Source organism: Aquarana catesbeiana, linkage group LG04, assembly GCF_042186555.1.
Source record: "Aquarana catesbeiana isolate 2022-GZ linkage group LG04, ASM4218655v1, whole genome shotgun sequence".
NCBI lineage: Eukaryota > Metazoa > Chordata > Amphibia > Anura > Ranidae > Aquarana > Aquarana catesbeiana.
This window is the reverse complement of record NC_133327.1, coordinates 335,085,613-335,111,668: the sequence shown is the minus strand read 5'-3', so window position 1 is coordinate 335,111,668 and position 26,056 is coordinate 335,085,613. Positions and strand designations below refer to the sequence as shown.

Here is a 26,056-nt window from a genome sequence, read left to right as displayed (position 1 = left end):
CTGCTGTCCAAAGGTGCTCGCTGTGCTTTTTCATCCAGAGTGTTGGAGCTCCCTCCCCTGTCACCTTTTTTCTGTTGTTGTCAAGAAAACGTGTCAGAGGTGATTCATGTTGATAGCTGGGGAATGAAGCAGCAGACAGAAATGATACTCAGTGCTCTTAATTGAGACAATTACACACTATAGAAGAATGTGCTTTGTTCATATGTCATGTCTAAAGTTTACAACCACTTTTAAGGTGCATTGACAAGCTCATTTACAATTAATTGGCTGTCTAATGCAATGTGCCTCAGAGCATAAAAATATGTCCATTGCAGCACACTGCCTTATGGTCTAAACAGACCTTTAATGATTTCCATACTGTTTCTTTTTTGTTATCAGCATATGCCATTTTGCTATTTTCATTTTCTTCTTCTTCTATGTGCTTGATTTTTTTAACAATTATAATTTACAAATAAATTAGATAATGGACATGACTAGCTAAAAATTCAATTTTATCATAATTATTTGTTGTGCTGGTAAGCAAGGAAAATATTTTAGCATAATTGTTGCTTCCTGTGACACTGGCATAGATCAGCTTAACAAATACAGATATTTTAGTGTTAAAAAGGGTGAGTTTTTTTTTATATTTAGTTTTTCTAGTGCTACAAGCGTAATTATGCAGGTCTATTAAATAACAAATAATTATATGACAAATTTAATCAAAGTGAAGCCGTCTGATATAGCGGAATCAGGAATCATGGCAAAATTTACAATTTTGTACATTGCAGTGTTTTGAGTTCCTTCTGTCTTTGCAGCTAAGCATGTTGCAGAGAGCGGAAAAAGGAAGCATGGAGCTACTGACAGGTTGGCGTACCAAGCTTCTCTGTGATCACATGACTGGGAACCATGTGCATTGGTTCTTGGAGCATTCTTGTGAAGTGTAAAAATTATTGTGGCGCTGAAAAGTTCAAAATGAAATTGAAGAGTGGGAGGAATCCAATCACCAAATATATTGTGCAGATGTAGAAAGAGTCACTCGTCACCACGTGGTAATGTAGTCTGCTTACCAGAAGGTGTTAAGGATTAGGCATAGATGATAAATTCTCAATAGCATCCAGCAAATCCAGCCCACTGGAACCCCTCATCAGACCACAACATCCGTGGGATTTCCTTCACATATAAACATCTCCCAATGGTCACTTCAGAATTAGGCATTCAGGCATGTAGTCATCATATATCCGAGAAAAGAAAATGAAGGACCCATAGTGAAGCCCGTAATGATAGATAAAAAAACTTTTATTGTAGTAACTTACAGTTGAAGCTTAAAACAGCTTAATCCTTAACACCTTCTGGTAAGCAGACTACATTACCACGCGGTGACAAGTGACTCTTTCTACATCTGCACAATATATTTGGTGATTGGATTCCTCCCACTCTTCAATTTCATTTTGAACTTTTCAGCGCCGCAATAATTTTTATGCATGTGACTTTTTGTTATCTACGAACTTTGCTGGCTGCTTGCTTTTTTCAGTTCAGCGAAATTTGTACTTGTTTTATGCCATTCTTGTGAAGTGAGCTGCTAACAGCATGAACCTGGAGCTAAAAGCGTGCATAGGATTGTACTGCTATTATGAAATGTAGGGCGTACATCAGGGATATGCAATTAGCGGACCTCCAGCTGTTGCAGAACTACAAGTCCCATGAGGCATAGTAAAGACTGACAGCCAGAAGCATGATACCCAGAGGCAGAGCATGATGGGGCTTGTAGTTTTGCAACAGCCGGAGGTCTGCTAATTGCATATCCCTGGCTTACATCAACCTCCTACAGGCATTGGGCATTTCCAAGGGAGACTATTTGCCAGACAAAAAGAAGGATTGCAGCGGTGTACAGGGTCACTAAGGCTCCGCTTACACTAGCACGACTCCAAAGTTGCACAATTTCCAGTGTAACTTTGGAGCACGACTGGATTTGACATCAAAGTAGTGCAGTCACCTTTTCAAAGTCAAATGGTGTGAAGTGCGCTACCCTTTTTTAAATCTACATATGCTGGATATAGCCAAAAACAAAAGAGCCTAAATAAGTAACGAAGGTAATAAATAAATAAGTAAATGTTTAATAATAAATAAAGATATTAAATAAATGAATAAAATGTTTGATACTAATGCCATTCAAGTAAAATGTGACAAAAAGTGCCTGAATTAAAGTGCAATCCGTGACTCCATAAAAATAATATTCATTAAACATTCAAACAAGGAAGTCCATTGTGATAAGCAAGTGCAATGTTTTCATCGAAAAAATTGATTTGTGTATAGATCAATCACATCCTCTAATGATCGATGCCAGTGCTTTTCAAGTGACAGTGCAGTGCTATTCCACTTCAGTTCACTCCATGTGTGCTGTGCCCCAACCCCATTGGGTCCAGACTCACAAAATGTAGTTGACCTCTTATGCCTTATGCCACAGCTTAGCTGTGCGTGGCTAGATGTCCTTAACGACTTCCAAACTGCTGAACGTCATATGACTTCCTGGGCTTTCAATGGAGATATCTGAATGAAGCGTGCAGCTACAAATGTCTTTATTTTTCTGCTGGCCATTCCCTGCACAGTAAAAACAATCATAGCGGCAGTTCAGCCATGTGATTGTTTTTACAGGTGGAGGGAGGGTTTGGCCCGCCCTCCGGTGCTTCTACCGACTCGCCCGTACGATCCGCGAGCCGGAGAAGGAATCCGACGGTGGCGGAAGTTTACCATAGAGCTGACCGAGGACCAGATGGTCACCGAGCGCGACGTTATAACATCACCTCCGGGTGGGGCAGTTGTAAAAACTGCCATGTGTTCGGTGCGAAAGGCTGAGATCATTGTTTTTTTTATTTTTTATTTATTTATTTATTTTTTGATCTCAGGCTTTCCAGCCTAGAGGAGAGATGTGGGGTCTCACAAACAACTATCTTGGACACTTCATATTTCAATTAAGGATTCACTTATTACTTGATGATTCTTAATAATTTGTTTGATTTATGTTTTTTTGTTGAGAAAGGCTATCTCACTTATTAGAAGCCTTTTTACACCACTTATTGTATTACACTTCACATGTGTTTGGAATTTATATTTTTATTTTAATAGGGTTTTTATTTACCCACTTTTGTATGTTCTCCCTCTTGGAGCAGAGGGTTTATCATATCATTTTTTAGCAGCGCCATTTCCCTGTTCTCATTACACTCAGCTTTTTATAACAAAACTCATCCTTCATCTCTGTAGTCCGCTGAAATAAAGCCGAGTCTACACACAGCATGTCTTTTCTGAATTGCCTTACAGCACACACACTGCTCCCTTGAGTAATTTACTGTATTTATTGGTGTTTAACACTCACCTTTTCACCCTGCAAATCGGGTGCGTGTTATACGACGACACTTCATCTTTAGCTGCCTCGGAGGGGACAAGGAGGGGGGCGGGACGAGCGCCGTCAGATTACATACAGTGAAAATCTCCTGTTTACTTGGCGGCCTCTGTAATAGGAAGTCCCGTCTCCTGGGCCGCCATTGGACCACTGTTCTGTCTATCATAGGAGATTCTCACTGTATGTAATCTGTCGGCGCTCGTCCTGCCCCCCTCCCTCCCTGTCCCCTCTAGGCTGCAGATGGGCATCAATCAGGCTGCATTGATGGCAATGGTGAGGCTGCTGCATTGAAGGCAATGGTGAGGCTGCAGATGGGCACTGACCCTTATTTTGCTTCAAAGCTCCTTATTTAAAATTTAAAGTTTTTTTTCCTGAAACTTCCCTCTTAAAATGAATGTGCGTGTTATACGCCGATAAATACGGTATATCCCTCAGGAAAGAACCTTTCAAATGTTTAAAGCCACATGCACTCCCATTCCCTAGCCTTAGCTACACAATTTGAGATCAATTCTTAAAGTTCTGCTCCATGTCAGCTAATAAAGGTGTACTAGGACTTGAATGCAATTGAAGTCTTCAAAGTGACCTTAGGACACTCAAATAAAACAAAAGAATGTGTATGGAAATTTCCCACGGTGTTTTTTTCTGACCTTTTATCAGAGCATATCAGGAGCTATCCTTTTTTCACACATGGGTGTTGGTTTGCTTTTGGTTAAATACCCCAATAAAGTTCTAATACACGTGGCATATTGGGTATATGTAAAAAGTTGTCAGAATTAATTGGTGGAAGAATACCTCTTTCTTTATTAAAATGCTTCTCTGATGCATTTGATTTTTGGTGAAGGCATTAATCAGCCAATTTGAACCATGTCATTGTGACCGACGGCCTAGGCTTTTGGTCATGTGACCGATACTGGAGGCAGCCTGTAGCAACATTTTCTCCAGAAAACTTATTTCAGTTCTTCGCTCTGAGGATCTATATGTCACCTAAAAAAAATAAAATAAAAAAAAGATATCTCTATACCCTATACTGGCCAAAATCTCTACCAGGCTCTTGTTGGGAGCTGGGCAGGGTTGGTATGTAATTCAGGGTCAGGTAAGTGCTTGCTGTTGTAAGCAATTAAAGCCTCCAGGCTCTTGTTGGGAGCTGGGCAGGGTTGTATGTAATTCAGGGTCAGGTAAGTGCTTGCTGTTGTAAGCAATTAAAGCCTAACTGCAGCCAGAATAAGAAACAGAAAAATCAGAACAAGGGACATAACTTGGGGTCAGTAGGATATACCCTTTGTGCTGATACAGTTTCTGTTAGTTGATATCCTCCTCCATCCATGCCCACCCCCACTGCTGTAATCTTCTGGTGTGGCAGGGATTAGTACACCTAAGGGCTGTCAAGAGAGCCTGACTATGTCTGTCCCTTTTGCCCAGCTCTGCCATTCATAGAAGCCGTACTATGGCGTGTATGAATGGAAAGTGATTTATGATTGGAGGGGACAGACCTTTCAGTTGTCCTCAATTCTTAGATTCTGTTTCATTCATAGAAGCTGTTTGGGTCATGGCTTGCTTGTTATTCCTTTCCCAGAGAAACCACTAGTATATGTATTTTTATTGGAGTTCTTTCTTTTAAGGCCTGGTTCACACTAGAATCTCACAGGAACGTGATCCACATTTCTGTGCGATTCTTGTGCATTCCCCTGCAGTGCAATTTTGGCAGCCTATTCATTTGAAAGGGCTGCAAATTGCACTGCACAAAAAGAAACTTGTCACACCAAATTGCATTGTACTGTGTTACCATGTGATATGGTGCCCGCAAACACACTGTGTTTATTATGGAAGTGGTAAAAGATTAGTTAGAGACGTGATAGGCTTTCCTGAAGAGATGAGTTTTCAGGGATCGCCTGAAGGTAGCATGAGTAGGGAATAGCCGGACAGGTGGAGGTAGAAAGTTCCAGAGGATAGGAGAAGCTCTGGAGAAATCCTGGAGACGAGCATGAGAGGAGGAGATGAGGGAGCTTGAGAGTAGGAGGTCTTGAGAAGAGTGGAGAGGACGATTTTGGTGATATTTGGAGACAAGATTGGTGATGTAGCTCAGGGCAGAGTTGTGAATGGCTTTGTATGTTGTGGTTAGTATTTTGAATTTAAGGGTTTAGGGTGCTGTTAACAATGTATTGGCACCTGCAGCAGAACCGGCCCAAGTGCTAACACCGTAAAGTCAATAGGCAATCAGGAAAACCCAAGTTTTTAGGTGTTATCTGCAGATCATCATATAAGTTGGGGAAAACAGCCGGTGCACCATCATTTCGTTTGTAGTAAAATAAGTTATTGTGTGTTATGAAGATGTAGTAAGCGATTGCTTGCAAACCACCCTTGTGAAACTGTGCAGCACATTCATGCTTAGACCAATAATTAAATGATTTCATTGTCCATAAGATTGTGAGATTTAATTAAACTGCAGGAAACTGGATTCAGTTTAACAGTCACTGGAAAAATCTACAATTTACGAGCATAGCCATTCATAGTATAAAAGCCAATAAAGCTGTATCTTTCATGCACCTATTAGTTTTCAGTTAATAGTAGTAGAGTGGACTAGTGTGAAGCAAAGTCATTACAACATTTGTTCTAAAAGCAAACATTTTTTTACTACATTTATATTTTTAACAGATGGCAACCATGCCATACCAGAATAATTCAGCTACCTTTTATTGCGCTTTGTCAGTGTTCGGTCTACCATTTTGCGGCACCAGAAAGCAGTATTTATGATTATTTCTGTTTGAATAATTTCAGTACAATGTGATTTTCTCTTAAAGGCACACTCTCAACTAAATATATAATGTTAACATTTGTGATACTGCCTAATTATCTATTTATTACAGGTACATACATATATATATATTGTACATTCACACCAGTCCCTGCCCTCTAGGAGCTTAGGCTGGCCATACACGGTTCAAATCTTGGCTGGTTTAGCGGGCAGGGCAGGCTAAGACTGCTTTCACAATGAGGTGCTTTACAGGCGCTATAGCGCTAAAAATACCTCCTGTAAAGCGCCTCTCCTATCTCTCCAGTGTGAAAGCCTGAGGGCTTTCACACTGGGGCGGTGCGCTGGCAGGACGGTAAAAAAAGTCCTGCAAGACGCATCTTTGCAGTGCTGTAGGAGCGGTGTATACACTGCTCCTAAAGTACCCCTGCCCATTGAATTCAGTGGGCAGCGGCGCTTTGCGGGCAGTTTTAACCCTTTTTCGGCCACTAGCGGGGGTTAAAAGCACCCTGCTATTGGCTGAAGACCCCCGCAAAAACGACGGTAAAGCACCGCTAAACATAGCGACGCTTTACTGCCGACGCCCCCATTGCCCCAGTCTGAAAGCAGCTTTAATGTACAAGTTGATTGATCAATCAACTTGGCTACAACCAGCCTGCCGGATTCTCTTATGACTATTGCTAGCGGCAGCCATGGCTGCTAGTGATAATCGCTGTCTTCTCCCAGCGGAGGGCGACTTCCCCTGCCCCCCCCCCCCCCCCCCCGTGGGGAGAGGACAATTGCTCAGCAGGTGGGATTCCCCTGTCGGCACTGTCTGTGTTGATGGGGGATTCCTGCAAATTTATTTCCTGCGACCAATCTAAGGTCCCTAACTTACATTCATACATACACATACTAGAGCTAATTTAGACAGGATTTGTAGCAGTGCATTTGTTTTTCATTGCTTGCAATACTGTATCTTAGTTTACATTTTGGCAAAACTTGTAGTTATTGATAACCTGTGTTTTGTGTGCACCTAATTCTGTATTTCTATATGCCAATTATTCCTTTCTATGAGAACATCACACTGGAAATGTAGGACAGCAGGTATCTTTTTTTTTTTTTTTTTTTTTTTTTCCTGCCCAAAGGTTTTTATAAAGAAATAAGTTATGCATTTATGAACTCAATAAAGTCTGTTAACAAGCAGCTAACAGAGTAAAGTAACATAGAATCTGTGGCAAGAGACCTTTTTTTGAGTATTCGACTGATTCAAGAAAAAGAGAGGACATTTCCTTCTTTCAGATTCAGTGTCACTGTAAATAAGTTTAAAGTATAACTAAAGGCAAATCTTTATTCAAAACTAAAAAAAAAAAAGAGAGTGCAAAGGGATTAGAATGTTTATCGGTTTATATTGCTGTTTGTGCCCCATTATGGAGATTCACCCTCTCTAGTTGACCTGCTTGTCATTATCATTGAAAGCAAAAGTAAAAGAAAATCCCAGATTTGGGTTGTCCCCAAAAAAGTAATGGATGGGAAATCTTCCAATGGAGACACTAGTTTGGATGACTTGGGGGTCCCCAAGGAATTTGGCTTTGGGACAGGAAGTGAAGGTAAATCTCTGCAATGGGACACAGATGGTAAAAAAAAAATCTGAAGGAGGTTCCGAACCCTCCCTTACTCTATCCAAAATGAAAAAAAAAAATGTTTTCCTATAGTTCTGCTTTAATGCAATTTACACTCACCTGCCACTTTATTGGGTACACCTTGCCTGTACCGTGTTGGACCCCTTTTTCCTTCAGAACTGCCTTAATTCTTCGTGGCAAAGATTCAACAAGGTGTTGGAAACATTCCTCAGAGGTGATGCAAATCTCCTGTTCCACCACATCCCAAAGGTGGATTGGGATCTGGTGACTGTGGAGGCCATTGGAGTACAGTGACCTCATTGTCATGTCCAAGAAACCAGTGGTGAGATGATTTGAGCTTTGTGACATGGTGCATTATCCTGCTGGAAGTAGGCATCAGAAGATGGGTAAACTGTAGTCATAAAAGGATGGACATGGTCAGAAACAATACTCAGATAGGCCGTGGTGTTTAAACGATGCTCAATTGGTACTAAGGGGCGCAAAGTGTGACAAGAAAATATCCCCCACAGCATTACACCACCACCACCAGCCTGGACTGTTGATACAGGGCAGGATGGATCCATGCTTTCATGTGTATGCCAAATTCTGACCCTACCATCTGAATGTCGCAGCTTTAATCTTCTATTGTCCGATTTTGGTGAGCCAGTGTCAATTGTAGCTTCAGTTTTCTGTTTTAAATTGACAGGAGTGGCACTCAGTGTGGTCTTCTGCTGCTGTAACCCATCTTCTTCAAGGTTCAATGTGTTGTGCATTCAGAGATGGTATTCTGCATACCTTGGTTGTAACGAGTGGTTATTTAAGTTACCGTTGCCTTTCTATCAACTCAAACCAGTCTGCCCATTATCCCCTGACCTCTGACATCAACAAGGCATTTTTGTCCACACAACTCCCGCCAACTGGATATTTTCTCTTTTTTGGACCATCCTCTGTAAACCCTAGAGATGGTTGTGTATAAACATCCCAGTAGCAGTTTCTGAAATACTCCGACCAGCCCGTCTGGCACCAACAACCACAGAGAGCGGTTTGGCCCCACTCTCTCCTCATTGGCTCACTAGCGGTGATTGACACCAGCAGGAGCCAATGAGGAGAGAAAGACCCAGGAGAGCTGCTGCTCTCATGCACATCGCTGGATCGTGATGGGGCTCAGGTAAGTATAAGGGGGGGCTGGGGGGGGGGGGGGAAGCTGCACCCAGAAGGTTTTTTACCCTAATGTAGAGAATAGATTAAGGTAGAAACCTTCTGCCTTTAGAACCACTTTAAGGGTGTAAAGAATGTCCAGGATGTCAACATTTTCAATTTGAAATTAAGATCAAGAACACAGTCACGTGACCTCAAAGTAGCAGAATGAAAGTTCACAACTAACTGTACAAAGTCATTTTTACTTAATGAGTAGTTGATGCATGGAATAGCCTTTCAGCAGATGTAGTGAGTCAGTCAACAGTAAGTGAATTTATGTATGCTTGAAACAAACCTAGATGCATACTTGCACAAAATAAATAAAGGGCAGACTCTATGCACAACTTGGTCTTTGTTTTGCCTTGAAGTTCTTCTAATGTGCAGGTTCAATCTACTACAATGCTTAGTATGCAGTATTGATTTTAGTTTAGTAGATGTTTGTGCAGTACAGGTATACTTTAAAGAGCCTTTGAGCTTGTAAAGTTCATAACTTGATATATTCTCCTAATAAGTTTGAAGAACTATTGACATCTCAACTTGCTTTCTTGAAAGATGAATTTCTCTGGAATCAATCTAGTTAGAACATTAGATATGTTTCAGATAAGTGCAATTGATTTTTTTTTTTTTTTTTTTTTTGAAAGAGAAACGTCTGATACTATACTGATAAACACCCTATTTAAGCAGCGGTAGCTTGAGCCTTCAGAAGGGCAGTGATTATAATTGATTATTATTAAATGCTACCACTGTGAGGATGGTCTAGAATAACTGCCAAATTATCTTCCTTGATTGGTTTCAAATGCTGTCTTTTGTGATACTTGTGTGTTTAAATAAAAATCTGCATCGGTGTTTGATCTGGTTTTTTATGTACTGTATGCATACAGTAGAGTTTGTCATTTGGTAACTGGAAAAAGTATTTTCTAAATACCTATACGAATATAGTTGTGTTTAAAGTTCACTTTTTTTTTTTTTTTTTTTTTTAGAACTGCCCTTGTAAAAGGAATGCACCTGTGCTGTATCTTGATAATGAGCATGGCAGTACATCTTGTATAAATCTTGAAAAGGTTAGATTGAGCCCAGGTTCACATTACTGCGATCACAGACATCACATGTGATTGCACCCGCACTTGCGGTGCCGATGACATGCGATGTCTGTAAGATTCATTTTGAAAAAAAGTGCAGGGACTTTTTTTCCCCCACGCTGAAATCGGATCGCATGGGTTTTCTCACCTATGCGATCTCCGATTCCTGTACGTGTTCACAGTTTGCACTGCGATCTGTGAACTGATCTGGGGGTGTCATTAACAATGTAATGACACCCACAGTGCTTCGCAGAAGGCAGTGTGAACTGCCTGCAGGAGAGATGCGATATGGGAACCGGTGCTGTAATCATGCTGGTTCCTGCATCGCATCAGTGTTAACCTAGGCTGAAGCTTCATGATAAAATTAATAATGCCTGTTTATTAAATGTGACTGTCACAAAACAAAACATCTGTCCTTTAAAGCCATTTATAGAAGCTGGCTTTTCCTTGATTAACAGGTTACATACCAGCTATTTGTTGAGTCAAATATTTAATTTAGTTAGACTCAAAAATATTTTTTTTAAGCCCAATTAGTCATACAGTACAGGCAGAATATTCATACACCATGGGCTAGAGGTATGTACCTTCAGGTAATTGGACACTGGCAAAGCTTTTGAGGACACAATCCCCCCCCCCCCCCCCCCCCACACCCTTATCCCTACCCCACTTTGTGAGTCCTCAGTTTTGTACTAATGTCTGAAGTGATGGACCTTTTCTCCTTCATGGAGAAAATAACTCTTGGCTTAACTAGTTTAACTAGTTTTAGTTTTTTAAATTTTATTTTTTTATTTTATTCCTTATTTTTTTAGTCAAGCCTCGCTGTCTTCTAATGCTGGCATCTAAGCAGTGTTTCTGCACCGGCGCAACCCAAGTAGAGTCTTTGGAGTCATACCCAAGATTGTGGGACCTGTAATATTGCTTTGTGGCCCCAAGACACGTTCAAAGGAATTTACTCAAACCTGTTGATGCTTATCTACATGTTCCCATTTACGCACCTCATCAGTGCTTTCTGCACTTTGCACTGGCAGACAACCACTTCTAGTTTGTCGCATTACCCTTTGGCCTATCCTGTGCTCCCAGGACTCGGCATCCATGTTTCAGGCCATCTAGAAGGCCTTCTTCTGGACTCCTTTACTTTCCTGCTATGAGAAAATGTCCACAAGACAATTCAATGCTCCAGGCTTTCGACTGGGTGATCAGTTACAACAAATCTGCTCTCCAGCCTTCCTTTTTCCTGGACTTCTAAGTCTAGTCCTAGACACATTCCAAACAATTCTTTCTACCAGAAAATAAAATTCTTTTTCTAACAGCTCAAGCTCAAGATCCAAGAGGCACCCCACATTGAGGTTCTCCATGAGAGTTCTAGGCCTAATAGTGGCCTCCTTCAAAGCAGTACCATTCGCTCAATTCAATTTAAGAACTTTCTAACAAAATATCTTGTTAACCTGGAAAAAGCAGACTCCTTCTCTCGATTTTCCCATGTTTCTGTCCAGCCAAGCAAGGAATTCCCTATCATGACCACCCAAGTCCTAACAGTGGTAAAGTTCTTCCTTCTTTATCATTGGAAAATTGTCACATAGATGCTAGGCTCCCAGACTGGAGATCAGTGTTCCAAACCCTACTGGTCTTAAGAACATGGTCATTGCGGGAAGACAAGCTCCCCATCAACATCTTGGAGCTCAGAGCTGTCAGGATGGCCCTGCAGCACTGGACCCCTATTTCTGAAGGAGCACTTAATAAGGTACAATGAGACAATGCCACGACTGTGGCCTACATCATCCATCTAGGTGGCACCAGGAGTCTGGCTTCCTTGATGGAAGCAAACCAGATCATCTCTTGGATAGAAACTCACTGTCCAGTGTTATCTGTGGTCCACATCCCAGCAGTGTACAACTGGAAAATGGATTGTCTCAGCTGCCATTGCCTGGACCAAGGGAAATGGTCTCTTCGTTCAGATGTATTCAATCTAATATGCCAAAAATTGGGGATTCAGAATTTGGACATCATAACCTCAAGATTCAATAGCAAACTATCCCTTTGTTGCCTGAACCAGAGATCCTCTAGCTGTAACCTCAGATGCTTTAATAATCCTCTGGTCTCCTAGTTCCTCCTAGTGTGAATCCTACCTCATCTGCTTAATTGCACCAAACTGACCCAGAAGAACATGGTACACAGACATACTCCTACTTTTAGCATACCGCTGTTGGAGCCTTCCTAGCAGGCAAGATCTGCTATGTCTTGACCTTCTGTTCTATTCTATTCTGCTTCTCAGTCTCTGGTTTAATGGCATGACTGTTGAAACCAAGGTATTAAAGTGTAGAGGAGTTTCTGAGTTTGTGATTCCTACCTTGCTAAAAGCAAGACAAGCCTATTCCAGGAAGATATATTACACCTGGAAATCTTTTGTTACCTGATGTGACCACGGGCACTTCAGTCCCAGAGGTTACTCTGTAACTTGCGTTCTGGCCTTCCTATATTCAGGTCTTGACCAAAAATTGGCCTAAAGCACTCCTTATTATCAGGTCCGGGCCTTATCCATACTTTTTGCCAATGTCCAATTACCTGAAGCCACACACTTATAACCCATGGTGTATTAATATTCTGCCTGTGTCCTGTACTGTACTCCATTAGTGTTCATGCACACTGCAGCTCAAAAAAGCTGCTTTTACAGGCATTTGAGCTTTTATTTCAGCTTGAAGAAGCTTGTGCTTTTTTGGGCTATTTTTTACTTCTTTGAGCTTTTTTAAGCATAAGTGTTTTTTTTTTTCACAAACCCTCCTCTCGGTTCATTTTTCTAAAAAAAATAAATAAAAAAAGTGTGTGTTTTTGAGCTTCTTTGAGCTTTATCATGTTTTTTTTCACACTTTTTTTTCACTCTTTTTCGCATGTTTTTGGGCACTTCGGCATCTTTTCTGCTTGAAAGTTCCTCTCAAAAATGTGAGTTTGGGTGGGGTTTTTTTCTGCCCTCAAGAACATATGCCTGTAAACTGCTGAAAAAGCTGTAGTGTGCGTGGACATATTGGCTAACATGATGGGGGGGGGGGGGCGCTTAAAAACACATTTTTAAATAAAGTGAGAAAATTTTAGATAAAAGCTTAGAAAAGTAAATGGCTTATTTGTAAGAAAAATCATTTCTTCATGAAGCTGAACTTCTGACAGTTAATTAGATGACAGGTTAATGCAGTTCTGTATTTGAGAATACATCATTAAAGTGGTATTAAACTCAAAACCAAAAATGTAATATATCGTAGGATACCAATCATTAGATGTGGTGGCTGCATTCATTTTCTTTTTTACGCTTTTTCCTCTCTGTTTTCACCTGGTGATCTGGCCAATAATACACCTCCTGTATTAGAGTGCCTTGAGTACTCTGGATAAAGCAGCACATGGGCACCTTTGGACAGCAGCATTGTTAATCTGGGGTCGTGTTAGATGTACTAGCAGATTCAAATTGACTACCAAATTGAAGCCAAACTCCAGCTCAAACGTTATAATCAGTTTCAGCAAACCTTTCTTTTTGGGATAAAGGTTTTGCATTAATACATAAAAGCTGATCATTGTAAGCACACCTGTCAGTGTTACATGGCTTGTCTCACCCCTGTAAACTGATACATCTGGAAGAGAGCTTGTTCTTTTGAAAAACAGACTTGCTGGATCACTAGAAGTAAACATAGAAAACCTAAAAAAAAAAAACTAATGCAGACACCACATGTAAGAATTGGTAAGCTGCAATATAATAAATGTTTTTTTTCTCTTGGATTTATTACGGTTTTAAATGTAATTTTTTCGCTATAAGCAGTGTAAATACTTTGGATTTGACCTGGTATCAGCCTCTTTTAGTTCCTGTACAGTAGAGTTCAGACTGAGAGACCAAAGGAGCACAATTAAAGCTGTGCTTCAATGCTCATGTGTTAACAAGGAACATGCTTATTGGCAGAGAGCACAGTGACAGAGAGATGAGTTAATCAGTCTACTGCTGCTCCTTTCTGTGTCCATTCACAAGCTGGGGGAGGGACCATACTTGTAAGTGTTATTTAACCACTTCCCTACCCGCCTATAGTCAAATGACGTCCACAGATGGGATCTCCCATCCTGGGTGGACATCATATGACGGCCTCGGGTTCCCAGCCGCCTAGGGGGCGCGCGTGCACCCGCCACGTTGCTCGGGACCCGGTGCATGTGCCCGGCGGCCGCAATGTGTTCCCAGAACAGAGGAACACTGATCGGTCTCCTCCCCTTGTGCTCCCCCTCCCCCTACAGTTAGAAGCATTCCCTAGGAAACGCATTTAACCCCTCCCCGCCCCCTAGTGGTTAACCCCTTCACTGCCTGTCACATTTACGCAGTAATCAATGCAATTTTATAGCATTGATCGCTGTATAAATGTGAATGGTCCCAAAAATGTGTCCGATGTGTCCGACATAATGTCGCAATCACGAGAAAAAATCGCGATCGCCGCTATTACTAGTAAAAAAAAAAAAAAAAAATAATAATTAAAAAAAAAAAAATGCCATAAATCTATCCCGTATTTTATAGACACTATAACTTTTGCGCAAACCAATCAATATACGCTTATTGCGATTTTTTTTTAACCAAAAATATGTAGAAGAATACGTATCGGCCGAAACTGAGGAAAAAATTGTTTTTTTTTAAAAAAAAAATTGGGATATTTATTATAGCAAAAAGTAAAAAATATTGTTTTTTTCAAAATTGTCGCTCTTCTTTTGTTTATAGCGCAAAAAATAAAAACTGCAGAGGTGATCAAATACCACCAAAAGAAAGCTCTATTTGTGGGGAAAAAAGGACGTCAATTTTGTTTGGGTACAACGTCGCACGACCGCGCAATTGTCATTTAAAGTGCGACAGCGCTGAAAACTAAAAATTGGTCTGGGAAGGAAGGGGGTGAAAATGCCCGGTATTGAACCGGTTAAAGTGGTTGAAAACCTCAGTCATGAAATATGAGCAAAGCACATTTATCTATAGTTTTTACTTATCTCTCTCCAAAGCTCTATGTGCCGTTTTTCTCTGCTACTTCGTTCCTCTGTTATCATAAGTCACTTCTGAGAAGTTTTCCCTACACATGAGATAAATTTGTCTGGGGGGGGGGGGGAGCGCTCAGCTTGTCTATTCAGAACACGGTTCTGCTGCTGTGTGAAGGGGGTGTGTTAATTTCCTCCAATCGGCTCTCAAACACTGTTACTGCAGCCTCTCCGCCTCCTCCTCTGTGCTTCTGACAAAGAAAGATTTTTTTACACTTTGCTGCCCTTTTGAAGTAGTGTAGAGAAGAGAAGACTGTTCACTTCACTGGCTATATTTGAGGGTTTACAACCACTTTAATTGTAGTAGAGAAAATCAGGCTACTGCCAAACAGGACTGTGTTTTTCAGCAGAACTGTGTAAATCTCAGGGCTATAGATTAAGAAAAAAAATATATGAATTCTTTGGCAAGTAAAACAATACAACTACCTTTTTATGAATTTTATCAGTAGATTTTGCTGTTTGCCTGGAGTTTAGCTTCAAGCCTTCATGCAGATCATCTCCCAAGGAAGATACTAGTAAGATGAGGGGTTGGTTACTTGATAAGTGACCTGGTCACTGAAAGCTCATTGAACATTTTCAAATAGGCAATATCTTACTCCTTTGTAGCACTACTTGAATATTTTTAACATTACATGTTTTTTTGTATACAGACAGGAATGTTAGAAAGAATTGTAAGATAGCGATTGTTGACTTTGTGAATGGACATAACTTCTAGCTCATTGAATGTAGTAGATAAGGGAATAGAATGGCCAAACATTGCATTTTTCCTGAAAAATATAAAAAAGTGATCTTATGGAATAACTATTTTGATAATGACATTGCTTCAGTGATCACATTGAAGACTTCGGTTGTGATCTTCTCTGCTAAATTGTAGACAAACTGTAAGAGTTAGGACAGATTTGCTGGCATTTGCTTGTATCTATTTCTGAAGGCGGTGGAAACAGATAACAAAAAACTTGGCATAGAAAATTATAGGATGCTGTGAAAATGCTCAATGGATGGTTTAATTATAGACATTAAGTAGAGAATTTGAACTTGTTAATCATTATCAAAGGAAAAGGATTTTAAGCTATGTCAAGTCAATATAATAAGGACCCGAAAATCTTTCCAACCTGATCCTTTTTTCTCACTATTATACAGGAGCATTTTAGAAAGTCTCTAATGGGTGATTCTGTGCTCCAGCTGTTTTGTTTTAATAATCTTTTCTTTTTGGTTACAAGAGGTGTTTGTTCTGCTTCATTTCCTAGAATTAAATGTGAAGGATCTGTTTCACTATATCGCAGTATCTCTGGTTTGTTTTTACTCTTGCAGTCGCAGTTTCTAGGCTGCTTTAATGCCTTAATAAAGTGTCTCCCCATACCAAGAACAAAGGGTCACTATGCCGGGCTGTTAAATTGGAAATCATTAAGGCAGATATGTTCTAGACAGGCATTTTCTTTGGAAATTTGGTTTAATACAAAAATAAAAACTTTACTCAATTTCATTGTATGCTTGCTTCATGTAAAAGAAAAAGTCACCAATCATCATGGTATAAGGTTTTCTTAGGCATGAGATGATTTCGTTCATTTAAAGTTACCGTCTTGGATTGTCAGCATCCTATACCAGATATTAGAGCTGCACGATTAATCGTTAAAAAATCGTTATCGCGATTCAACCCCCCTCACGATCTTAATACAGCATTTCCCTGATTCGTTTTAAACAAGTGCCGAGCAGAGCTGTCAAAAGAAAAAAAATCTCAGCTGGCAAATGTTTATCAACAGCGATAAAGAGAAGCTATGCATCTCTTGGTTCTTTTAGATCAAAGGAATGAACTTCCATCTGTAAATGAAGTCCGTTTAATCACTTAAAGGAGAATTCCAGCCTGAGGTTTTTAGGCTGGGCTTCTCATATGGGTCACAGGATTGCAATTCGTTTTGCACTCCTGTGACCCGTTTTCAGCGGAGATTGGTCTGAAGTCCGTCACCAGGATCAGTTGAGGCAGCGTGTCATCCCGACTTAGGAAGTCTAGATCTGCCAGGGGCCTGGCCTGATGGCAGTCTCGGCCTCTCGGCGAGCCGCTGAGACAGCGGCTCCCCGCCCCTCCATAGCTCAGTGCTTCAGTGAGCATGGAGGAGCAGAGCAGGAGAGCTGCTGACTGAAAGGCAGCAGCTCTCCGCTAGGGGAGGTGAGAGAACTGAGCCATCGGTGGTGTTCGGTGGCTCAGTTCTCATTGAAGAGGAGGCTAGGGACAGATGCTGCATCCACCTAGGTAAGCATGATTAGGCAACAAAAAAACAAAAATCTTTTCTGACACTTATTGCTTACAAGTTAAAAATCTGTATTTTTTCTTTGCTAGAAAATGACTTATAACCCCCAAATATTTTATATATATATATATATATATATATATATATATATATATATATATATATATATATATATATATATATATATTATATATATATATATACCCTGTTTCCCTGAAAATAAGACCTAGCGTGATTGTCGGTGATGGCTGCAATATAAGCCCTACCCCCAAATAAGCCCTAGTTAAAGTCCTTGTAGGTCTTATTTTCAGGGTAGGGCTTATTTTTGGGGAAACAGGGTAGGGCTTATTTGGGGGGTAAAGCTTATATTGCAGCTATCACTGACAATCACGCTAGGTCTTATTTTCAGGGAAACAGGATATATATATATATATATATATATATATATATATATATATATATATATATATATATATATATATATATATATTTTAGCAGAGACCCTAGAAAATAAAATGGAGATCGTTGCAATATTTTATGTCACACTGTATTTGCGCAGCGGTCTTTCAAAATCAATTTTTTAGGAAAAAAATACACTTCATTGAATTTTAAAATAAAAACGAAACCACAAAGTTAGCCCAATTTATTTGTATAACATGAAAGATGATGTTACGCCGCAAGAATTGTGATCTTTATTCTAAGCAAAAAAATTGTGATTCTCATTTTATCCAGAATCATGCACCTCTACCAGATATCATCGATACTGACTGAAGGAAGAGACATTTTTTCTGAGATAAGCTGACATTGGAGCTGTATCCCACCCTTACTGGCTTATGCAGCCATTTTGAAAATTGCATTCGCTGTACTGGAAATGCTCCTGTTTGAGAAAAACAAGCATACGGCTTAAATATAAGTTTATCCAAAAACAAGACACATTTGTTATGAAAACCTATTCAGAAACACCAGGCATAAATTGTTTTCACCCCAAAACCCCAACCTGAGACCCTTTAGCACTTGCTGTTTGGCTCTCTGGGCCCCTGCAGACAGTAGTTTGCTTTACAGGCTTGAGTAAGTACTAAAACAAGAACATTTTTTGAAGCATGTCTCAGGTCTGTAATAGCCCCTATAACATGACCATCCATTGTAGCGTGCCAGTAGGCTCTCACCATCTCCTGTTGCATGTCTGCGGTGACTGACCATTTTCTGTAGCATTACATATATCGACAATTATATGCAGCTCATGACATCACCAAAGGCGATGCCCCCTGAGGCCCCTATAACAAGCAACTTAATCACCACTGGTTTACAATCCCATGGAGCTATCTGCAAACACCCCCACAGACCTCCCATACAGGACTGCTTTCTATGAATGCAGCCTTGATTTTTCATTGTGAAAAACTACTAACAATATACTGTATAGCAACAATATAATATATATATTGTAATCACTGTAGATGTAATTTGCTTGGGTGTGTGTTCATTTTTTTTTTTACAAACCAAGGTTAATGTTTAAATCCTTTATATATGATCACATTCATGACATTAAAAGGGGAATTTTGGTCAAAGGAACGTACTAGGATGTACTTGTTTTTAAAATTATATTTTGTCATATATTGGGTTTTAAAATACTGTATGTTACTGCTGGATTCCCATGCTGGATCCCTAGAAATACCTGTATATTCGGAAAATTGACTTTTAAAATTTTAATTAATTTGTTGGGTATAAATGGGTGTTAACCACTTGCCCACTGGGCACTTAAAACTCATTCGTAACCAGACCAATTTTCATCTTTCAGCGCTCTCACATTTTAAGTGACAATTTACTCAGTCATGCAACACTGTACCCATAGGAAACTTTTGACCTTTTCTTCACACAAATAGAGCTTTCTTTTCGTGGCATTAAATAACCACTGAGTTGTTTATTTTTTGCGCTATAAATGAAAAAAGACTGAAAATTTTGTAAAAAAAAAAAAAAAAAAATGCATTTTTCTTAATTTTGCAAATTAGTAATTTGTCTTCATAAATTTTGGACAAAATTTATACTGCTACATGTCTTTGGTGAAAATAACCCAAATCGGTGTATATTATTTGGTCTTTGTGAAAGTTATAGAGTCCACAATGTATGGTATCAATCACTAAAAATTGATCATGCCTGATGTACTGACCACCTATCTCATTTCTTTCAGGAATGTCAGGACAGTACAAATACCCCCCCCTCCCAATAACCCCATAAGTTATTTTGTAACGCAGCATGTACGTAGCAAAAATTACACCCAAAAATATATTCTGCTACTCATCCCGAGTATGGCGATGCCATGTGTGAGACTTTTACACAGCCTGGCCACATACAGAGGCCCAACATGCAGGGAGCACCATTAGGTGCTATAGGGACATAAGTTTAAAATCTAATTTGACTACTTATTACACTTTTTCGAGGCACTGTATTGGCATGGATGTGGCACGGATGCAAACTGATGTGGCGCAGATGCGAAGTGATGTGACATGGATGAGCACTAATGTGGCATGGATGTGGCGTAAATGAGCACTGATGTGGCACGGATAGGGATGGATGGGCATGGATGAGCCATGAATATGGATGGATGAGCCATGGATGGGCACAGATCAGCGCTGTGGGCACTTCAGATCCGGCCCACAGCGCTGCTGCTCCGGCTCCCTCCTATCCTCGCACACTGTACTGATCGGTGAGAGGAGCTGAAACGGACATGCTCCGGTTTGTTGACAACTGATCGCTCCATCATTGGAAGGGGTAAAGGGCTGCTGTCATTGACCCTTTACCCCGATCGGTGATGCGCCAGGTCTGGAAGACCCGACGGTCACAGACATTCCCAGGTGCGTGCCCCAGGGGGCTTGCGGCAGCACGATTCCGGGAGGACATCATTGTGTGCACTCCCAGAGTTACCCGACCACACTGTAGCCGTCATTTAGCTATGGCTCGGTCGGTAAATGGTTAAAAGTCACCACTTTAAAGAGGGATTTTATGGGGTGTGACCTGGCTACAAATATGGTTCATGAAACTCCCCAGAACTGATAACTTCTTCAGAACGGCACATCACCATAGCACAAAAAGGGAGGATTTCAAGCCATTATTCCGTTCAGACTGGCGGAACAGTGTGAATTTTGGTTGTAGCAGCCACCAGTAGCACTTGGTTGTAGCAGCCACCAGTAGCACTTTAGATAGATTTTGCTAATACTGTAGATTACAGGAAAGAAAATGAATGGTCACAGAAAAGTTTTTACTTTTTGTTTTTTAAATTTTTAGAAAGAAAATTTAATAAATATTTAATATATATACCATTTGTAATCTCAACACTGGCACCTTCTGCTATCCTAATTTGCTACTGACCTAGCCTCAGCTTATGCGTTCTTTTTAAACATAATACGTTATTTTAGTTTTGGAGATGCAAACCACCTAAAATGAGTTGCTGGTAAGCTGTTGTCCATTCATTATTTTTGAGTTTTGAAGGGGGTTTTAAGATAAAAGCTAATAGGCATCTTGATCCACATTTCTTGTTTTTGATGAACTTAAAAGTGTTCTAATATAAAATATTAAAGGAGGCTGAAATGCTGAGTTTGAGATTTATGTGTTAAGAATTCCCTTTAGCACTTACACTGCATGTAGAAAGTAGTTTTTATACTAAAACTTGGTTTAGGGTAAAAAAAAGCCTAAACAGTCAGCATTATTGTCAGTCGTTGAGGGATTGTATTATTTGAGAGAATCCCAAAGGATCTGAAAAACCTCTGAGGTTTGATTGGGATTCCCTTTCCATGCTCTATCCTTACTCCACATTAATATTGGTCCTAATTGAAGTAAAATGTGATGTATGTAAACTTTTTAATAACTTCAAATAATTAGGTTTTAAACTTTTCATGGTCAAGTAGAGGATCTATAGGTTCTTCCATAATCCATCTGTTAATGATTGCTATGCAGGTGTTCCTGTAACACCTCTCTGATGTGGGGAGTTGCTGATGTCTCTGTTGTCATTTGTATTTCCTTGTGGTGATCTTGGATGAAAGCTAAGTTGGTTTAGGTCTACCCTGTTTCTACTGGCGCTAGCAGATCACTGTATTAATTACATCTTTCCCTGAGTCAAACTACTCCCCTGCTAAGAAAGTAAGTAACGGGAAATGTGTAATGTAATTGCATTCTATGAATTGGTCTCCACATTGCCTTAGTGTAGGGGTTATTGTTTAATAAAAGACATTGGAAGGGTTGACAATGCACATTTAGCAAAAATACTTTGTTGTCAGTACACAACAAGGGAGAGGCTAGGTTCACACTATTCTGGTTTGTGGGGGCACAGCATCCTATTCATTTGAATGGGCTGCTGTACTTGTGGGGAACATAGGAAAAGGTCCCTGCACCTTTTCCAAATTTGCAGCCGCAGGGAAACTGCATAGTTTCCCAGCACGGAAAAACACGCTACTGTTCGCCACCTATTTGCTAACTGCATCACATATTTGTTGCCGGAAAGCATGCAATTTTATACGTAGGCCAGCACCTCCATAAATGTGAACCTAGCCTATGAGCTGACTGCATTTCTAGCAGATCAGCAGGTGGTTTCCTGTATTTGCAGGGTCTCTAAATAAGTTACAACTTGGAGATGTACTGCAAATGTATATATTTTTTTCCTTCACTTATGTTTTAAAGTAGAACCATAGGCAAATTTTTATTTTTATTTTTTTATTTTGGATAGAACAAATGAGAGTCATAACTGCCATCTGTGTCCCATTGGAGAGATTTATGTTCACTTTCTGTCCCATAGCCAAAATAGGAAGTGAGAAGAAATCCCTATAATTAAAAATATAAGTATGGGTTTTTCTTCTTCATACTTACCTGGGTGGATGCAGCATTGGTCCGCTGCTGCATCTATTCCCCGGCGCCTCTACACTGAGAACTGAGCAATCAAACACCGCCGATCAGTCGGTTCTCACAGCTCCCCAAGCAGAGAGCTTTTGACTGTCAGTCACAGCTCTCTGCTCTACCCCCTCCTTGCTTACTGGAGCGCTGAGCTGTAGAGGGGCAAGAGCAGCTGGCCCAGCCTCTCAGTGGCTCATTGAGAGGCTGAGCCGGGTGTCAGTCCAAGGATCTAGGCGGATCCCAACCCTATGGTCGTGATAACACAGAGCCTAAATTGCTGAACCAGAGCAAGTATGCGGATCAGGAAAATCAAAGAAAAGTCAGAAACCTTTATCTGCATGCTTATTTCAAGTCAAAGATGAGAAGTATTGATGTTTTTTATAAATTAGGATCATCAGTGTCAACCTTCATTTTTTTGTCATGGCAGGATTCATTTAAATTAGTATAAACTTCATGTTATTTAGTAGTAATCTGTTCCCTACTTTCAGGACCTAAGGCATTTAAGTTGTGTAGTTTACCTGTATGAAAAAATAATTCTGTATTTCTCTTCTTGTGATTTCAGGTATATGATGCTGATTGATGGAAAAAATGAAGTGTATATGATTGACAGAGACAACTCAGTATTTCATGTATCTAACCTTGAGTTCCCTTTTCGCAAAGATCTGAGAGTCCATTTGACAAACACGCTTTTAGATGGGGTAAGTATGTATTATGGTAGACTCTATATTATCGGCGGGGAGCATTCGGTTTTTGGGCCATCGAGGGGCTTAAAGCCGCCTGTATATGATTTGTTGTTCTGCTTAATGGTAAAGGAAACTGCAAAGTGTGCTATTGCAATTTGATTACTGATTAACCTGAAGGTGCAGTGAGACTGCTAAAGTAACACTGATGCAATCAATACCTAGAATCATTGCACAAGATACCACAGGCAGCATATGCTGTCCAAGTATTCCAGTAGTAACAGATAAAAATATTTGCAGGGCAACACTCTCGTAGATTGTAATTACATTTTAAGCTTTTTAACAGCTTTAATTTGGTGTTTTTCAACCTTTATTATGAAGGCCGGTAAGTTTTCCACTGTGGATGTTGTATGTATTTAACAAAAGTTTATGTAAATGAAGAGGCAGACCCTTAAACAGTTTTTGTCTTTAGGTGATATATCATATCGGCATTTATTGAGGAAAAGTACAGGTATACTTTAATGTTAAGAATTCCTGTTTTAGGGGTCTACAGTCCTAAACATGTGTACTGCTTGGAGCCATGTGCATCTGCTGCGTAGTTCAGCCTGTCATAGATTTTGACAGGCTACTTATAGCAGGCTGTACATTGCATCTGTGTCTCTTGAGCTCCTGAGAACACTGGGATTTTAAGCTGTACAGGGTTAACCGTCTGTGTGCATGAGGCCCGACAGGCATGTTCAACACTCAGCACAATAATTAATTTTATATATTAAGCTCTACCTTTAATATATACTTTTCATCCTCCTTTAAAGATGAACCTCCTAAAATAGTCAGTGACCAACAACTGTTGAGCTAATAAACACTTTGGCTTTGGTGGTCAGTGACTCACTATAAAAAATAGCCCACCCTCCAGGATTGGCGTCAGTAGCAATCTGTACCAATAACATCCCCCCTACTGGTGGTTAGTAGCAGGCTGTCATCAACAAATCATGAGGCTCTTACTGCCTATTTGTCAGGAGCCCTATAAATCCCCCCACCCAAAAAAAACTAAAAATTAAAAATCCCAGCAGTCTAATGTGGAATGGGACAGAGGCTGTAAGACAGCACTCTGCATATCACTAGTCCGTACAGGAAGTGTTGTGGGACCAAAAAAAAAGACCTGATCTTGTATAATGCCTAAAAAAAGGAATTCTGAAAGGGCCTGCTGTGATGCCGTCACTGGAAACAACTGATCTGTATGTATGAGCCTTGGGAGCAACACAGTTGTTATTTCACCTATAGTCTTCTTTGAGACATGTTTTAGACATTGCTAATATTACAACCCCGATTCCCAAAAAGTTGGCATGCTGTGTAAAACCTACAAAAAAACAGAATGCAATGATTTGAAAATTTCATAAACCCATATTGTATTCACAATAGAAAATAGAAAACATACCAAATGTTAAAACTGAGAAAATGTACCATTTTAAGAAAAAGAAATAAGGTCATTTTGAAATTATTGGCAGCAATACGTCTCAAAAAAGTTGGGACAGGGCAACAAAAAGATGACAAAGTGGTACTAACAAAGAAGAGATGGAAGGACATTTTGCAACTAATTAGATTAATTGGCATCAGGTCAGTAACATGATTGGGTATGAAAGGTGCATCTAAATCCTCGTACTCACGGTGCTATTGTTGGACAACGGAGCGTCTGATTTTTGTCAAAAGGGCGTGTGCCAGGATCTTGTCTTGCATACTAACGTTACACAAATTGTCGTGCCACAAACAGGAATGTAGTGACGTACTACAAGGAATTTCAGCTCTTGAGCACCACCTTTTGGGCCCCTTCTGCTATTTTCGTGTTTAGTGAGCATTGATTCCGACCATCCGAAAATATGACGTGGAGCTGTCGTTTGACAACAATTGACTAGCCTGTCTTCCAACATTTGTTGGCGGAAAATTGGAAAACAGTTGTCAAAAGGAGCTTACTAACAGTAAGAATTTCGGACAACAGTCTGTCAACAGACGATCCCCTTCCAACAATCATACCGTGTGTACAAGGCTCTAAAGAGTCAGTGTCTTAGAAGGAAAGATGAGCAGAGGTTCACCAATCTGTGAAAAGCTGCATCCAAAAACAATCTCCAAATAACATTCCCCGAAATAAGATGAAAAAGACTTTATATCATCAGCTACAATATACAATATACACAAAACATTCAGAGAATCTGGAGAAATTTCTGTGTGCAAAGGACAAGGCTGAAACGCAATATTGGATGCCCGTGATCTGCGAGCCCTCAGCTGGCCCTGAGGGCATGGGCTCAGGAATACCTCCTAAAATCACTGTCTGTGAACACATTTTGCTGTGCCATCCAGTTATGCATGTTAAAACTCTATCATGCAAAGAATAACCCATCTCAGAACATGGCTTTATGAAACGCAGCTGTCTTCTCTGGACCAAAGCTCATATAAAATGGTCTGTTGCAAATGGAAAACTGTTCTGTGGTCAGACGAATCGAAATTTGACATCCTTTTTGGCAACCATGGGTGCCCTGTTCTCGGTTCTAAGTAGGGGAGGGACCTTCTGGCTTGTTTCAGCACTCAGTTCAAAAGCCTGCATTTCTGATGCCATATGGAATGGGAATCTTGCATATCTGGAAAGGCACCATCAATGTTAAAAGATATATGCAGGTCTTAGGAGCAGCATATGCTTCCTTCCAGATGACGTCTTTTTCAGTGAAGGCATTGCATTTTTCATCAGGACAATGCTAAACTGCATACTACAGGGCTCAACAAATCTTAGGTGCCAGGTCTAGAAATTGTGTCCTGACGGCTGGGCTTTTGTCAGCCCATTCACTTTTAGCACTAGGCCTCAGCAAATCCTAAAGTCGCTATCTCTCAGCCTATCGCATGCCAGCCGCAAAGAATTTCTTCTTATACCCTCGCTTATTGCAGGCCGTGCCCCCTTTATTTCTCTAGGTGGACTCTGTCTGACATCAGTTACAGGTGCAGCTAGCAAGGCTGTTTGGTTCCAGAGCTAGACTTCCAGCCCATCACTCCGACAACTGGAGACAGGAAGGGGGGTACAGGGAAGAGAGCGGAGTGAGGTGGCCAGCTTCTGCCGGTACAATGACTTGTCTCCCGTATAGATAGACACACGTGGGTGGCCATTCAGTGTGGGTCTCCTGTGTGAGGCGAGGACAGCCTAGCCCCCCAGACTCTGCCTTGTACTGCATG

The 26,056-nt window shown here is 40.4% G+C and overlaps 1 protein-coding gene across 1 annotated transcript in view; it reads left to right on the top strand.

The window, feature by feature from the left end:
- RNGTT (RNA guanylyltransferase and 5'-phosphatase) overlaps window positions 1–26,056 on the top strand; it is a 543,333-nt gene that overhangs the window by 163,607 nt on the left and 353,670 nt on the right. Inside the window, exon 9 of the mRNA XM_073626921.1 lies at window positions 22,726–22,861. Within this exon, the coding sequence (XP_073483022.1) occupies window positions 22,726–22,861 (136 nt within the window). The remainder of the gene's footprint in view (window positions 1–22,725; window positions 22,862–26,056) is intronic.